At 60.9% G+C, this 17,563-nt stretch overlaps 1 protein-coding gene across 1 annotated transcript; it reads right to left on the bottom strand.

Annotated features, from left to right (window-relative positions):
• Positions 1–9,984: 9,984 nt before the first annotated feature.
• MNX1 (motor neuron and pancreas homeobox 1) lies at positions 9,985–15,289 on the bottom strand. Its single transcript, XM_039837060.1, has 3 exons — positions 14,293–15,289; positions 11,455–11,615; positions 9,985–10,844 (listed from the first exon to the last, which is right to left on the bottom strand). Exons 1-3 carry the CDS (start codon positions 14,963–14,965, stop codon positions 10,491–10,493), a joined length of 1,188 nt encoding a protein of 395 aa, XP_039692994.1. The 5' UTR covers positions 14,966–15,289; the 3' UTR covers positions 9,985–10,490.
• Between the last annotated feature and the right edge of the window lie 2,274 nt (positions 15,290–17,563).

Genomic DNA, 17,563 nt, shown 5'->3' with positions numbered 1-17,563 from the left:
CTCCGGCTCCGTGTCTGTCCTCAGCCTTCCCTCTTCCCTGCGTTTTCATGGGTAACGTGGCCAGAGAGCTAGAGGGTGTGCTCGTCAGTTTTACGGACGACCGACATTGGCAGGATGGGCGCCTCTGACTCGCCTGCGTTTACGACCTTGAACGCGAGTCACATCCTCCACGGGACCCAGCACTGTGCCAGTCACCAGGCAGGTTCTTAGGCAGGTGAAGGAGGCGCTCGCTCGCCATCAGAGCAGAGCCGGGTACCGCTCCCCAAAGCGCAGGCGGGGGGCTCTCCGAAGCCATCTTCCTTCTCGGGCCGCGGTGTGCCACAAATGCCGTTCAGGAGGTCTGTTAGGACATTCTACTGTCTGCGAAAGGCATCAGTAACGAAAGTACGGCAGGCTTGCAAGCAAGTTCAAGACGAAACCCAGGCCCTGACGGCCAGGCCCGTGCCCACCGTCTGAGTCGAGCGCGGCACCCACACACCTTGACACCGCTGTTACCTCGTTGTGCTCAGCTCAGCCACATCTCCGAGCCCCCGGAGTCAGCGCTGAGCAGACGCGCCCCGTGCCATCGGGTGAGATGCAGAAGCCGCGCCTCAGAGTCGCAGACTCCCCAGGGATCACTTGTCCCGCGCCTGCCGAGCGCAGGAAGGCCAGCTCACGTGCCACGCACCAGGGCGTGAAACACACCTAACTCATCAAAACTGCAACGTGATTATTTGAGATTTATTTTATACTTGCCCCCGACTTCTGATTGGTAAAGGAAGCACGTTTTCTTCGGGTGCCAAGCCAGCCAGTGAAGTCCACGGAGGGGTCGTTAGCACCCTACGCTTTTTGACTCAAGTGGACGATGAGGATTTTTATGCTTTCTGTTTTCTAAATCAGATCTAACAGGGCAGACGGCGTCTGCTTTTGTACTTAGCAGCTGTGGGACCAGGCAGCGGCCTGGCGCCAGGACAACAGCGGGTGGGCCTCGGGAGGACTAGGGACACTGGCGAGCCCCACCCGGCCCACTGTCCCACCCTGTCCTGGAAGGGTGCTGCTGCCGTACACACCGCTGGAAACTCACCCAGAGCCGAAATCGAGAACCCTGGAGCACAAGGGGCTTGGCGAGCCAGGCTCGCGAGCGAGGGCCGGGTGCCTCCGTCCCGCCAACACAGCCTCGTGGAGGCGAGAGCCCGCCCGGCCTGCTCCGCACGCGAGCGCCTGGGCCATGCGGTCAGGGAGTGGGGCGGAGGAGCCCTGTTTGGCCATGGTCACCTTCCCGAGCTGCCTGTCCCCCGGCCTTCGCTCCCTGCAGGCCCGGAAGAACTGGGCCTGCCGAGGCTGCGGGTCCCGGTACCTCCGGGCCCTCCGAAGCGGCCGAGGTCACCTGTTGCTGGCTCCCTGCTGGGCTCCCGTGAAACAGAAACGAAAGCCACCATCGGTCATGGCGGGAGCCAGGCCGCTGATTTGTCTGCTGAAGGTGGACAGAGGGCCCCGTGTCACTGCACGGCGTCTACTCAGTCAACACTCAGGGAAGCCGGCCTCAGGGCCTTGCAGGGGGTCTCTGCTCCCTGCCTGCCACCCCGATCTGGGGCCTCCCGGGGAGCAGCTTGTCAGCTGACCCTGCACCCTGCATCTGCCACCCGAGAGCTGCCCGCGTGGACACCGTGGTGGGACTGGGCCACCCCCGAGGGCTCCCTACCTGTGTGGCGGAACAATGCAGCGCTTTGTTCCGTGAGCGGGAGGCTGACGAAAGCCAGCGTTATCACAGCGCCCGCGCTCGGGAGGCAGCTGGGCGCTGGGCTGCGTAACGTTTGTGAGTAAACATCATTTACTCCTGTTCTCTGATTATGAAGGTCGTGGTGCTTTGACCCTGTGGGGAAGGCCTGAGACACATTATCTGCTCAAACAGACCTGGGAACGAAGACAGCGGCCCTCATTAAAAGCGAATTACTTTGTTTTACGAAGATAGGAGATGGAAGGGCTCCAGAGCCTTCCACGGGCCAGGACGGGGGCTTGGGACACACGGGGACCCTCCCGGCCGCCGCGAAGGGGCAGCTGCCGAGAGACGTGGGCGGGTCGTGACTTCCTGGCGGCTTCTTGGAAAACTCCGGGTTTCTCCGGCGGTTCTGAAAGCCGCGTTGTCTCTCCCTGTGAAAATTAAGGGGAGGGCGTCTGAGAACTGAATCGGCCTGTATTTCTGGTTTTGAACTTAGCAGAGAACAACGTGTTTCGATGCCCGTGTCGTGTTGTTTAAACTGACGCTGGCCAGGGAAGATGCCTTTTCAGTCCAGAGGCTCTCGGAGGATGTCCTGTCTGTGAGCTGCTGGTTCGAGCTTCCCCGAGAAATGCAGGGGCCAGTGCGAGGGCCCGCGCTGTGAGCTCTCGCCAACGCGTAAGGCAACGAGTCGGTTCGTAGCACCCCTCACCGACGGGACAGCTGACGTGACCCTCGCATGGCAGCAGCTAACGGGCAAGCGCGGGAGGCGACGCACTCTCCGGTGAGAAAGAAGCCTGGTTATCGACACGGACGGGGCTTCGTGGATCTCTCCTCCTGGGGAACCCGCCTGCCACCTGCTCAACTCCGAGGCCCGCGGCACAGCTCTCTGCTCTCTGTCCAGGGGCCGGCACTTGGCACTCCGAGTCCCTCAGTAAGTGGCACCTGAGTCGGTAAGGCAGGCGTCCAGGCAGCAGGCAGTGGGCCAGAGCTCCCTCGTGCCCTCGTGTGGCTTGGCTTGGGAAGCTGGTGTGTGTCAAGCATCATGCAACGGTCCAGTAGCTTTTTCTTTGCAACAAGCCACACCTAATGCAGTGGCCTAAAGCAGCGTTGACCAGCTCATCTTTCTGTGGGTCGGTGCTTTGGGCGAGACTCGGTGGGGCTTTCTCTGTGGCCGCAGGTCAGCAGCCTGAGCATCCAGCGTCCAGCCAGCGGGCGGTGCTTCTCCACATGACGACTTGTGCAAGCGTTTTGCAGGGCTCCAGCCGGGCCCGGTTTCAGATGCCCCATTGGTCAAACAGGATACACGTCCGCGTGAAGCACAGAGCGCGGGACACACCCAGTGGGCACCGGTGCTGGGGGGCTGCTGCGCTGGAAGCAATCAGCACTCTCCCCACTTCCCCAGGAGTCCCCGGAAGTGGTCGTGCAGGTGTGGACACCAAAAGTGACCCGACCAGAGTCAGGGCTAGTGCAGCCCGGGGTGCACACGTCACCCTCGGGCAAGCCCGGGACGGCAGTGAGTGACAGGAGATGCAGCGGGCGAGAGGGCACAGGACTCCTGGTGGGACGGCAGGAGGGGCTGCTGTGCGGGTCGCCTCCTGGTGCAGGTGCTGCCGCTCCCATCTGACAGGACGGTTAAGCCACCTGCCCGAGGCCGCCTGGCTGCTAAGCGCCAGAGCCAGGATTTCACCCGTGCCTCTGCCTCCTGGCTCCTGTCCTCGGGTTCCTGAGAGTCTCAAGGAATCTACAAAGACTGCTCCCCACCCCCCACTCCCTCCCAACACATCTTCCCAGACCAGCCTGAACGGCGACTGCAAGCCCCTCGCCAGAGCCCGTGGGCACCCTGTGTGCCATGAGGGTCTGGAGAGGTACCTGTGGTTGGGGGTATGTATCTATCTGTTTGTGGATCATCCCAAGAGCCCATATATGACACCTGGCAGGTTATAAGTGTCCCATGTCTAACCCTCACAGCTCACTGATAGCTGGGAACCGAAAGCGTCCTCACTTTACACACAGAAATGCCCGGGTGCAGGTCAAGGACCTTGCCTCGGCCACACTCCAGGTGAGGCCACACTCACTCCAGGTGAGGCCACACTCCAGGTGAGGCCACACTCCAGGTGAGGCGGGACGCCCGCCCAGGCAGCCGGGCTCAGGGTCCCTGCCCTTGTCCACAGCCCTCTGCTGTGGGCACGGTAACTTCATGGGGGTCTGTGGGGCGGGGGCGGGACAGGCTCACATCTACTCTGGAGCAATAGGTGGGACCAGGGACAGCAGGATGACATGAGTCCAGCAAATGCAGGGACCCAAGACACTGTGCGAAGGGAACCGCGAAGACGCCAGGCGGGAGCCGGGGCGCCTGGTGTCACTGAACGTGCGGGGAGATGAGCAGCCTGCATCCTGCACTGGGTGGTGTGTGAGCTGTGCCCGAGCCCCTCTTCCAGAAGTCTCCCCGAGTCTCTCAACTCAGCAGTGCATCTTTTAATGTCAAAGTGTTGTTTTTCTCTCTTATTTTCCAGAGCGGTCTTAAATATGTGGCTTAATTATTAAAATTAAGATGGTGTGCACTCAGGTACTGATACAATGTTATGTGTGAATTATATCTCAATAAAAAGAGGAAAGAAAGAAATCATGCATGTAATATGCTTCTCAGAGTTCCCACTCCACCATCCACATGCGCCTGTCTATTCCGTTTCCTAAACGAGTCATCCCACCGTAAGGGTTAGGGACATTCGAATTCCTCGCATCCAGCCGCTTAAAGGCAGGCGGTCTGTGCCACAGCCCAGCTGCTCGCCCTGATGACGGCCGCCATTACTGAGGACTGTGCTAAATGCTTCAGACCTCTTGCCTCCCTTGGACTTACCTTACAATGATGTGCAGTCCGACACGCGACCTTACGTGCTTGTGCAACTTCACACCTGGGATTCCCGTATTTTTCATTATTCGCTGTCTTTCTCTTCCTGCTACAATGTAACTCCAGAGAATGGAGATTTTTGCCTCTTTTATTTACAATGTATCCCAATGCTCAGTGTCTACCTAGCATGTGGCACGTGTTCTAAAAAGATCCGTTGAATGAATGAATGCATGGATGGTTATCTATTTTGCAGGTGAAAAGGCTGCAGGGTCACACAGGTACCTAATCCCAGGGTATACGGGACTCAGATGGCACCCCTCCAGAGTGCATTTGTCACCAGGACAAATCCACCGGAGTGGCAAAAGTTAAGAAGTACAAGTTGCAGACCCAAAGAAAAAACCAATTTGCATTTCCTTTACAGATGTATTCATTAAAAAATACCCGGCGAGTTTCCTGTCACAGCGCTGGCCTGTTAGAAAGAGCTTGGGTGCGGGCAGCGGGGAGGACAGACAGCAGGGGGACGGCTTTGCAGGGGGCAGTGGGGTCTCTCCCGCCCGCACTCCCGCCGAGAAGGAAGCTTGTTCCTCTTTGCTTTTCCTTTTTCTTTAGGGTGTTATTACAGCACGGAGGAGGGCATTTTCTGCTTGTAGAAAGGTTATTAATCATAAAACGAACGGGAATATTTTTAAAAAAACATACGAAAATCACAGATATTAGAACAGAAACGGGGTAACCAACCACCGAGCACAGGCATCGTTGGGCATCTGTGGATGAGCCGCGCTGCCCGCGGCCCTCCCTGCACCCCGAGGTCCTGGAGGGGCGATTCGGGCACCCCTTTCCAAGCGCCGGGTTGTGAGGTCCGGGATGGCGAGCTGGGGACGCGCCAGAGCCACACGGAGCTGACAGGTCGCCGCATCCGTGGGCCGGCGGAGGGGCCCCAGCCCAGCGTCCCCTCCCCTCCGCCTCGCCCGGGGCCTGACCCCGCGCTCTCCCGCCCCAGATAAGGCGGCGGCCTTTGTTCCTCCCCCCAGCTGAGTAAACCGCGCCCGCCACCCCTCGCGGCCGCCGGGGTGGGGGCACCCTTTGTCCTGCCTAGCGCTGGCGGACAATGGCCGGAGGAGCCGCAGAGAGTCCCACACCTTGTTTGTGTACATTTGGGGGCAAAGGGGGCCGGCCAGGTGCGCGGGCCGCGGAATGCAGGGTCGGCGCGGGGCCGCGAGTGGGCCGGGGCGGGGCACCCCACCTTCTCGGGAGGGTCCCCCTGCCTCGCGGGAACGGGGGAGGGCGCGGGGCGGGGGCGGGGCTGGGGGCTCGCCTCCCGCGAGGTTGGAGACCCGCCCTGGTCCACACGCCCCGGGACCCCAGATTTTGAAACCCCAACCTGGGACCCCAGCCCCACTCGCTGGGGCTCCAAAGGGCGGTGCGGACGTGTTCGGGTTGGGGGCGCTGGGGGCTGTTTCTTGTTGGCTTCCAGTTTGGGACACACCTGGCACGTTGTAAAGTGATTTACGAAGTGAAAGTGTTAAACGAGGCCACCAGCTGGAGGCCCGACCCGGCTTTATGGGTTTTATTAGGTGCCCTATTATGGAAAATAAACTTTAATCCGATCATAAAAACCAAATCTGAAAAACATATTTGCCCTTGCGGGCTGGAGCCCGGCAGCCCTGCATTCCTGCGGCAGGTCGCGCCTCCGAGGGATTAGTTTTATTGAGGGGGCACAGTGCGTGCAGGACTTTGATTCAGGGGTTGGGGGCCACGTCCTGCATGAGCACTCCCCCCAGGACACCCACATCCTGAGCTGCCTGCTCCCCAGCCCCCTCCGGTGCCTGGGGGCCACGCCCACCCAAGGAGCTCAGTCCCCGCCTGGTCACCGGGCTAGGGACTGGGAACTGCCCTCCACCCCAGGGGCGGGGTGGGGGGGAGGGGAGGGGTCAGTTACCCACGAACCTGGGAGGTGCTCCAGGAAAACCGCTTGCTGCACGGTGGATGGGCTGCAGGCACCAGGAGCCACAGCCTCGACCCCCTGAACGCCATGCTGCCCAGGGCCTCCGGGCCTGGGGGCCAGGTGCTCCCTTCCGATGCCTTGTCTGTGATCTGGATTTTCCACAGCAAGTCTTCCCTATCGCTAGGAGGGGGAGGGGAAGGGAGGGCAGAGGGGGGAGGAAGATTTGTCTGTTTTAATAGCGTTAACTATATACATGTCCTGGGGAGCAGGTCTCTAGAATTGTTGCGTTTTGCAAAACCAGAATCTGTACCCATGGACAGCCCCCTTCCCCCTCCTCCTAGCCGCTGGCCACCGCCGGTCTGCCTTCTGTTTCTGAGTCTGAGTATTTTGGATTCAACATATATGTAGAATTGTGCAGAATTTTCGTGACTGGTTTCTTTGATGGGACATAATGTCCTCAAGGTTCACCCATACCGTAGCACGTAACAGGATTCCTTTTTTAGGGCTGAGTAATATTCCATTTTACGTGCGTGTTCCATTTTTCTTGATCTGTGCACCTGTTGACAGACATTTAGGTTGCTTGCATGGGGGCGCAAATATCTCTTCCAGATCCCGTTTTTAATTATTCTGGACAGACGCTCAGAAGCAGGATTGCTGGGTCACGTGGTAATTCTAATGCTTTTTTTTGGCAACCTCCATACCGTTTTCCACAGTGGCTACACCACTTTCCATTCCCAGTAACAGTGCACGAGGGTCCAGTTTCTCCGCATGCTCCCGGCGCTCGTTTTCTGTTTTGTTTTTATAACCGTCCTGACAGGTGCGATGATTTGCATCCCCCCGACGATCAGTGATGCTGAGCACCCTTTCACCTTCTGCGGGTCACTTGGGTATCTTCAGAGAAATGTCTGTTCAAGTCCTTTGCCTGCTTTTATTTTTTTTTCCTTTGCCTGTTTTTAAATTGAATTTCTGTCCTGGTTGAGTTGTGTGTTCTTTAGATTGAGGATATTAACCTCTTCTCAGATACGTGGTTGGCACATACTTTCTCCCATTCCTAGGTCGCCGTTTCCTTTGCTGTGCGGAAGTATTTCATATAATTTCACTCGACTGTTCTAAAAGAAAATGTTTGTGTTGTCTGTGCTTTTGGTGTCATAGAAAGTCTATTAAGCTGATTTTGTCAAGTGACTTTGGTCTGGCACCCGGTTGGGGAAGGCCGACCGCTGGAAGGAACAGGCACATTCCTTTCTGCACTTCTCAGAATCCTCGGGCCTCGGACCCTGGGCCAGGGCTCCACAAGGGCTGGACCCGAGATCATGGGCTGTTCCGGAGAGGGGGAAGTAGGGACGCGTATAGGTCAGCTTCTTTGTCACCAAGCGGGCTTTCTTCCCACCCTTCTGCTCCCGCGGCCAAGCCCCTTTCTGGGGACCGAGGACAAGCTCCCTTGACAGCGTAGGGAAGGAGCCCCGCGTGGCCGGCCCGGGTGGGGGTCCTTGCGGGGTCGCACGGCGGGGCGGGGGAGACCCGGCCAGAGTCCCACGAGGTCGCTGGGAAGACTGGGCTTGTCTGCCTCCGGGCTCGGGCTGCAGAGACCTGCCTCGGGCGCTGGGCCCCGGGTCCTCGAGGCTGCAGAGCTTCTCCGGGCGCGGGGTCGCTCGGAGGCGGGTCCGGGGCGCGCGCAAGGCGGGCGGAGCGGGGCCTGGCGGCTCTTCTCACTCCGAATGAATTGCTGCCATGCCCAGTTGGGTGAGGACGAGCCAGTGATTATATTTAAATTTGCTATAATTGATTTGAGGAAGAGCTACTGTGACAAGAACGAATTGATCATTAAATTTATTAGCGAGATAAATTCCGCCATGATTAAGCCGCTGGCTGGAGCTGCTGGGGCCGCGCGCGGTGTGGCCTTCCGGGCCGCCAAGTCCCCGCGCCAAGCCCGGCCTGGCTCCCCTGCAGGCCACGATGAGGGGCACAGCAATCAAGCCCCTCTGCCCCTCGCCGTAGAGAGAGCGGCTCTGTCGCCGGGGCGGGGGGACAGAACGCGCGCCTTGGCCTGAGGTCCGACGCAGAGGCCGGATGTCCCCCCCCACCAGGTCCCCCGGGTCCCCCAGTTGCCCAGCGTTGCGGTGGGGGTGCCGCCAGCACCGGCGGTCTGAGCAGGGGGGCGGGGAACGAAGCCCAGATGTGGAGCCAGCGGGGGGAAGAGATCGCTTCAGGCTGAACTCACCAATGTGTTAGGAATTAAACTCGGATACACACGACTGCAGATTGCTTTTAACCCCGAATGGCGCGTCTCTCCCCGCTCCCCACGCACCCTGGCGCCCTAGTCTTCCCAGCCCCTGCCTGGGGCCCTCTGGCCGTCCCACCGGTTGCAGATCTAATCCCTTTCCCCCAAAGCACCTTTGGACCCCAGGAGGCCCGGCCCGCGCCCAACAGCTGCTCCTGCGGGGTTCCTCCGGCCGCGCCCCCGGCCTTGGCTGAGCTTGGATTTTATGGAAGGGGCCCGGGGTGATAATGAGCTGCCAGGGAGGATATTAATCTCGCCCCGGCGGAGCTGGGGGGGGAGCGGCCCGCTCACCCGCGCGGCCCGGCTCATCTGAACTCGTTTATCAGCTGGGAGCGGCGGGGAGGAGCGGGGGAGGGGCCGCTCACCCCGCGCCCAGGTGACCCGGCGAGTGCGAACCAGAAGGAGAAGGCACAGGGGGGAGGAAGAAGCAGTGTCGCCGCATCACCGCCTTCCTCCTGCCGGCAGAGGCCCGGCTCGGCCGCGGGTGGGGGGCGAGGCCGGCATGTGTGCAGCACATGGCGCGGGCCTGGCTCGGCCGCGGGTGATTGATTGATGGTGCGCGCTGCCGAGCGTTATTAACCCAAAGCCATTGCAGCCTGGCCGAGAAGCGTTCTTGTCGCCCACTGCTGTCCTCGCGGGCATCTGCCCAGATCCCAGAAATCCGTTCCCGGCCAGCGCTGGGAGGTTCTGCGCTGGGGACAGGGGCTGAGCCGAGGAGTGAGAAGCACCACGTTCTTTGAGGCCATCGGGGAAACCTGTTTGAGGGACACCCGGGCCACACGGACCCCACATGCCAGTCGAGTGTAGCCAATTGAAGCTTATTTTCTGAAACATTCAAATAATGCGTTTTCACTTCCGGAGCGCCAGCCGAGCAAGGAGACCCTCAAGGAAACAGGAAAATAAACACTCTGAGTCCAGAATCCCTCTCCTGGGGTTCAGAATCCGGGACAGATGTGAGCCAGGCTCCCAGACACGCGTGCACACCTGGCCTCAGGTACTTTTTACCAATACTTCGCACCTGCGACTCCGCAGCAGCAGGATCAAGTTCCCGGCACAGCTCAGCACCCAGAAAGGAGGTGGTCCCGACACCCCTCTGCGATTCTGATTGTCACCTTCTGCTGTCAATTGTGAACACACACCTCCATCGTTTCAACAACAAAAACAGCAAAGCCCGCTTTCATAGCTCCCTCCGCCCCAAGAGATTTGCACTCTCATCCAGTAAAAAACCAATTTATTTTACATTCCATCGTGGGCGATGGGAGAAGCTAAATAATAATTTAGCATGCATAAGTAGACGTTTCTTTTTATATATAAATACAATGTACAAAAATAAAGACAGTACAGCTTTGAGATTTCCAGCAGTTTGAATGCTCATGACAAAGTTTTTTCCACGTAAGATACACAAAACTTATTTTTTTTTTCAATACTCAGCAGAATGGCGTTTCCAGAGACGGTTTCAAGCTCTGAGGTCCGTTAACACTGCAGGTTCTCGCTTTCTCCTTCAGGGGAGAGGGGCCGGGAGGCTGTCCGTGTGGGGTAGGCTGCTGTCACCAATACCTCCCCGACACTGACCGAAATTAAATGTAAAAGAACAGCACTTCAAATCGGAACTCGCTGGGCCTCCCTGTGTCCCTTGACGAGCAGACCGGTGCTGTGGCCCAAACGGGCAGCCCCCAGGATGAGCTGGGACCCGCGTCCGTGTCCGCGGCCGGCCGGGGCCCTACTGGGGCGGGGGCTGGTGCCCAGGCCGCGGCGGCGGCGACTCGGCCCCGGAGGAGCAGTCGGAGCAGGCCGCGTGCGTGCTGGCACCGTTGCTGTAGGCGAAGTGGTCGTCATCGTCGTCGTCCTCCTCCTCCTCCTCGGGGTCACTGTCCCTCAAGTCCCGCAGACGGCGTCCGCTGCCCTTGTCCGCGGGCGCAGGCGGCCCCAGCAGCTCCTCGTCGCCCTTGTCGTCGGCGCCGGCCCTGCCCGCGCCCCCACCGCCCCTCTGCTTCTCCGCCTCCTGCGCCGCCTGCTCTTTGGCCTTTTTGCTGCGTTTCCACTTCATCCGCCGGTTCTGGAACCAGATCTTCACCTGCGGGCACAAGCGGGCGTGAGACGCCGCCACCTTCCGGCGCGTCCTTCCGAGGCCCCGGCTCCCGCACCTGCCCCTGCCCCTGCTCCGGGGCGGGGTCCAGACCGGAGGAAGCAGAAGCCCCAAGGGTGCAGCTCCCCATCCTGTCCCCAAACCCGGGACGGGAGGGGATCCTGGGGGCTGGGACCAGGACCCCACCTCCCCGGCCTTTCTGCACAGCGCGAACGCTCCGTCTGCGGAGCGAGGACCGGGGACTGAGGACCTGGGCAGCTCGGTCCGTGGCTGTGCATGCCAAGGTGTCCCCGCCTCTCTGGATCAAAATTTCTCAAAAGTGGCCCCAGGATCACCTGCTTCAGAGTGGGGTGGGGGCGGGGTCATTAAAATGCAGATTCCTGGGCCTCGCGCCTACGGGCATCAGACCCGTAGGCGGGTCTGTGAACCCTGGCGGGGACATGCGAACTCCCCGATATTAATCCGCACCCCAAAGGTGGAAAGGGCACAGCTCCAGGTGCTCAGGGCGGCGGAGGGCCAGGAGTGCAGAGGTGACCGTGTCCTCTGGAGAACGCGGTGCGTTGAGATGTGTGTGGGGGGGGGCTGAGGTGCAGCTCACCTGGGTCTCGGTGAGCATCAGCGATGTGGCCACCTCGAAGCGCTTGGGCCGGGACAGGTACTTGTTGAGCTTGAACTGGTGCTCCAGCTCCAGCAGCTGCTGGCTGGTGAAGGCCGTGCGTGGCCGGCGGCACTTCCCCAGGAGGCTGGACTGCGCCTGGGCTGCGGGTGCAGGGCCGTGAGGCTGTGAACGCTCAGTCTTCCGCGGGTCCCACCCCACCTCCCACCGCCTCTTCGGGAAGGTGGCAGGGTCCCTATACTTCCCTCAGAGTCCTCGACCCCTCCCCAAGGGCTGCGTGGGCAACAGGAGGCCCCAGAGGCCAGGTGGGTTTCATGGGACCAAGTCTTTCTATCTCCCACAGGGCCTGGGTGTCCCGATTAAAGAGAGCATGTCAGCCAGGCCCGCCCCCTCCACCTCGCTGGGCGCTGGGAGAAAGGTTGACAAAGGCCTGAAGCAGAATCGGGAGTGGCAAGCCACCTCCCACCTCCCTCGCACCCTTCCCGGACTCAGGCCCAGATCCAGACAGGTTCTGGGATCACCGCTTCTTCCCACCCAGCGAGGGGCTGTGTGGCTTTGGCAGCGCTGCCTCTGAGCACAAAAAGAGACAAGGAAAAAGGGAAGGAAGGAAGGAAGGAGAGGGACAAAGTCCTGGGCCTAAACGTGTATTCATCAGAGACCCTCGCCCATCTGAAATGTTCTTGACGACCAGCCCAGCCCAGGGGACAGAGGGGCAAAGCCTGGGGAGCCCGCAGGCCTTTTCGGGGACAATTCTCCTTATGCAAAGGAAAGGCCTCAGAAGGGCCTCCACGTTCCATACATTCGAGGAGGGCTCCCCCTTTATTTACATAATTTCACACGGTTACATCACAGAGAATTTTATGACCTCAGAACTAGACTTCCCTTGATTTCCCAGGAGCCCGACAAGCCTTAGACAATAAAAGAAAAGGGGAGAGAAGAAAAGAGGCCGCGCCCGGCTCCCCAGAGATGGGCAATTTGCTCTATGGGAAGGCCCACGCCCCCCGCTTTAGTTAAACAAGGCCCCGAATTCCCAACTTGACAATACATTAGAACTTTAATTAAAACGCTGGCTCCGAAGGGACCATTTGGGAAATGCCATCCCAATTAAAGGACCCGAACAGGTTTTCCGACACAGGGGGGCTGCTGGAAACACGTCCCGCGCCCTCGCCTGTTCACTGCGCCCGGGGCCCCACATTCCTCCCCGGCCCTGCAGCCCTCTGCGTGTTCGCTCTGCTCCCTCTGGGTCGAGATTAGGAGCCAGAGACGGGCGAAGCGTGCTGGCAAGGGGACGTGGCTTTAATGGATTCCCTGAGCCAACCGTGGGCTCCACGCAGGCCCGAGAAATGACCCAGGTGGCCGGGGACCCAGCACCCAGGGGAGGCTAGTGCGGAAACCGCTCACACACAGTGGGAGAGGGAGCGTCCCCGGCTCTGGGAAACTCAGGTCATAGCGAGAAGTCCTGGGCTGGCTTTCCATCAGAGAGACGGCACTGGGCTCGGTGGCGGACCTGGAAGGGGCCCAGGGTCTGGCTGGCCCAGATTAGCAGGTTCGGCAGTGTCTGAAGTGGCAGCACCTTCCCCGCCCACCCCAATTGAGAGATGGGAGCGGGCTTTGCCTCTTCTTTGTCGGGGCTCCGGAGGGGGTGACTCTCCAATGAGAAGGGATGAGTAGCCACTAGGGCCTCGGGAGCTGAGAGCTGAGCGGGGAAGGGGCCTGGGAAGGGACCAAGGTGGTGGCCTCAGCACACAGTGCCCAAGCTGGGATTTTCTCACCAGCCCGTGACCCCTCCGGCCCTCCGGGGTCCTAGTTTTTCTCTGTTTAGTCACAACTGTGGCTTCTAGCAGAGGAATCTGAATCCCGGCAAGTGTTTATTTCAGTTTCTTCTTTGGCTTTTTCCTCTTTTGCCTGCATCTCGTCAGTCTAAACTAAACAAACCCACCCAGACGGAAACAATGGGGTCTCTTTGTTTGGGTGTTGGGCGCTAGAAGCATAAAGCCTCATGCTCCTCCTCTGACGGGACCCCCTGCCCGCTGCGGGAAAGCCCCAGCGGCCCAGGCCTCTGCAGAGTGTCCCACCTGGGTGTGGAGCAGGCTGTCCGCATCCACTGCCCTGCGGTTGGGGGTGGCTGGCCCTCCCTTGCTTCTACTGGGGGAGGGTTTGGTACTGTATTGGGCGCCCCCCAGTCTGGGTAGGAGCCCCTGCTGCTGAGAGTTCCGGGGTGGGGTTCCTGACGGAGGCACATCTCCCTGCCTGCAGGGCCACCCATAGGCTCAAGTCAGGCCAGCCGCCTTCTGGGCTACGCACCCTGGACTCAACGCCGTTCCAGCGGCCGCCAGCGGCCAGGAGGTCGCCGCGGCTGTGGCCTTGAAGCCCTGGGCCTCTTGGAACTCATTTCTCTCTGGCTGCTCCCCGATCTCTCCCTCTCCTGCGAGGGCCCCGGGTACTCTCCGGATCCCAGAATGCGGGATCCGAGTCAAACCTGTTTCCCTGGGCTACGCGCCTCGTTCAGTGGCCTCCGGTCCCCAGGCCACCTGCCTCGGGCTCCCTTCGGCTCTCCTTCCCCCACTGCCTTGTCCACTCGCCTGCCGGTTAATCATTAGATCTCAGTCCCACACCTCCAGCTGCCCGTCCCGTTAAAACAGAAAGAGAAGGCAAGGCTCGCGCGTGGCCATTTTAATAATCCGCTGCCAAAGGGAGCCCTCGCAGGCCGCGGGCGGAGCCGAGGCGGCTTCGCGGCGCTTCCACCGCAGAGAGCGAGAGGCGGGAGGCGGGAGCGGATGCGCGAGGCCCTCCCGGGCCCGCGGGCTGCGCGGTACTCACAGTTAAAGTCGGGCATCTTGGGCAGGATCATGCCCGCGGTGGACGCACGCAGCCACTGGTCCAGCTGGAAGGTGCCGGCGCCCAGCTTGATGGGGTCGGCGGGGTGCGCGGGGTGCGCGCCCTGCACCTGCGGATACGAGTAGGAGAGCGCCGGGTGCTGGCCGGCCAGCGCGGCCGCCGCCGCCGCCGCCGCCGAGTAGCCGTAGACCGGGTGACCGTAGAGCGCCGCTTGCGCCTGGAGGCCCGCGCCGCCCTGCGCGCCCCCCGGGTGCAGCCCCAGCGCCAGGCCCCCGGCGGCGGCGGCGGCGGCGGCGGCAGCGGCGGCGGCGGCGCCCGGGTGCGCGTGGTGGTGGGGTCCCCCGGGCCCGCCGCCCGCGCCGCCCGCGCCCAGGAAGCCGGGCTTGGGCAGCAGCGCGCAGTGCGCGGCCAGCAGGCGCGGCGGCGACGGGCTCTCGGCGCGCAGGCGGTCGGCGGGCGCTACGGGCGGCTCCGAGGACGCGGGGCTGCAGCTGCCGCTCGCCCCGCTGCTCGTCCCGCCGCCGCCGCCGCCGGGGCCAGAGGCGGCGGCCGCGAGCGACGTGACCAGGGCCAGCGGCGCGGTCTGCGCCGAGGCCGCGCGCGGGGGGTCCACGGCCAGCAGCGCGTCGATGCGGAAATTTTTGGATTTTTCCATCGGCTCGTTAGGGGCCGGCGAGCGGGGCCGGGCGGAGGCTGGCGCGGCCGCGTGCGGGCTCGCGGAGACGGTGCGTGGCGTGGCAAGCCCCGGGCTCCGCACTGTGGTGATTATTTGCCGATCATCAAAGTCGCCGCCGGAAACTCCGCCGGAGAGCCCGGAGCCTCCCGCGTGCGGGCCCCGCCCCGGCCGCGCTCACACGCGCTCGCACGCGCTCGCACACACTCCCACGCGGGTGCTCGGGCGCCGGGGCCGGGAGCCCGGCTCTCCGCGCTGCAGCCCTCAGGCGACCGCGCCGAGGCCGCTGGCGCCGAGGTGGGGACCCGCGCCCCTCCGCGCACTTGAAGCGCAGCGCGGCCGCCGATTGGCGCGCGCGGCGGGGGCGCGAGGAGGGGCAGCGGCCCCGCCATTGGCCAAGGGGCGCACCTGTCACCGTCCTGGCCGCCCGCCGCCCCGCCCCTGCGCCGCGGGGTCCTAAACAGCCCGGGGTAGCGAGCCGCGCCGGCCGGGAGGTGACAGCGACAGGGTTTGAAGACTCGGAGGCGCAAACTAGGGTTCTTGCTCGCCCTCCTTGGGGTGCTGAGCCGGGAGGCAGGCGCTGGCAACCCCTGGGCCCCTGTGGCGCCCGCGGCTGTCCGAGTCCAGCACCCCCCTCGTCCGCCAGACACGCTGTCCCGCTCTGGGATCGTGTCGCCCAGAGCCAGCAGCAAGCATCCTCCCCCTCCTCCTTGCCAGCGCTTGAGTTTTGTCCACTTCTGCGTCGCGGACTCCACGCTGCTTCCAGATCTGGTCGCTCTGCTCGGTGACCGCAGCACGGCGAAGACCGTTCCCATTCCCACGGCGCCCAAGAGCGGTGTGTCCCTGTCGCCGAGCTCTGCAGGTGGAACCTTCTCACCTCCTCTGGGAAATCTGTGCTTGTCAGGTGTTGGGGGGGCGCGTACATGTGCGTGCGTGCGTTCGTGAGTTCACCTTCCACAAATGTCGCTTGAGCCCTTGCCGATCAAGGCCGAGAGGGCAGCGTCTGCGTCCCCGTGGCCTGCAGACCTCGTTTACCTGCCATCAAGCGGGTCCTGGGTGACAGAGCCCTCCCTCTCTGCGCGGGGATCCCCACAGGCTTGCAGGAGACAGTACCCACCTCCGGAGGTACTTAGGCGGAGGTGGGTCACTCTGACCCCGGCTGGCCCCAGGCCCCAGGCAGGAAAAGGCAGTCTCCCTCCTCCCCCTGCCTGCAGCGTCCCGGACACTCAGGCAGAAGGCTGAGCAAGGCAGTGTGTGAGAATCCAGAACTACCCCCCCCCACCATACACACACTTCAAATATTTACAGTAAAAGCACTTCCAAGGGCTTTTTTAAGCCGAAAGAATCAACACCAGGCTTTGTAAATAGCTCTATTAGACCTAGTTATCTTCCCCAGACAGGTGTGGGAATGCGGGAAGGGGTTTCAGATTCTGGGAGCCTGGCTTTCGTGCAGGTGAAAGGTGAATAAAAGACAGGAAGGGGAGTGTGGGAGGGGCAGAGCACCCAGACAAAAGCAGGCCAGGAAAACTTTAAAATTAGCAGGTCAGGTTGCTATAAGAGGGATTTTTTAAAAGGTAAAAACTGCATAGGGACCATGTCATTTTTCTTCAAAAAGCTTTTTACCTATCTGAGAGTTGGTTGAAGTGATTCCATTGGCAAGTGTCTCTTTTTCATCGTAATGGGGCAGTGTCGTTCTGAGACACACAGAACCAGCTGGACAGTTTGGAGGCTAGCGGCGGGTAAGTGGCAGCAACCGCAGTAACTCATGGTTTTGTGAAAGCCAGCATTCACCTGCAGCCAGTAATGAGAGCATAGACTTGTCTTCGAACATGTCTTCGTGGAGATAAAAATGCAGTCCTGCCTATAAGTAGAGAGACGGGAACATTCACATTTCTTTTTTTGATTCTATTATTAAAAATGACAAATAAAGAATAAAAAAAAAAAAAACCAACAGATCAGTGGCCTGGCAGACGGATGGGAAATTGGGGTTTGATTGAAAATGAAGTACAGGAAGTTTGCATTCACGTTTCTTGATCACCTACTACTAGAATTATCATCCGGTATATTCCCTATGACACCAGAAGAAGTATCTTATAGGGTACAGTTTCAAAGAGGTGGAGACTGTCCTACCCGGCAAACCACTCGGCCTCAGGGTTTGGACTGGGACCAGGTCTGACTGCAGGGGCCACACAGTTGCCACCTGCTGCCCTCCATGCCTCCCGTGTCCCCAGTTTCCTCCTATCTGTTCCCTTTGAGGAGGGAGGGTTTGCAAAGGCTAAGACACCTGAGTGTCGTAGCCACCTTTTCAGAGCAGGAAGCCCTTGGCTGCCGCTCTGCCTCCCCAGGATAGAGCAACTGTGGCCGCCACCTGTGACGGGGGTCAGCTCTGAAGCTGATGTGCCGCTGCCGGTCTCATCACCACCCCCTCCTGGCCCCCTCCCCCATCCGCCAGGACAGTCAGCCGGCCCTGAGGGCACCTTCAGGAGTCTGGGGGCGGGCAGTGACTGCAAACTGAATTCCCCAAGATCGACCCTGGACAGCCTCCTGTCCTCCTTCCTAAAACGACCACTGCCAGGGAGG

The sequence above is a fragment of the Pteropus medius genome, unplaced genomic scaffold (assembly GCF_902729225.1).
Source record: "Pteropus medius unplaced genomic scaffold, Ma_sr-lr_union100, whole genome shotgun sequence".
NCBI classification, from domain to species: domain Eukaryota; kingdom Metazoa; phylum Chordata; class Mammalia; order Chiroptera; family Pteropodidae; genus Pteropus; species Pteropus medius.
The sequence above is the reverse complement of the archived record's forward strand: the minus strand, read 5'-3'. Positions and strand labels throughout refer to the sequence as shown.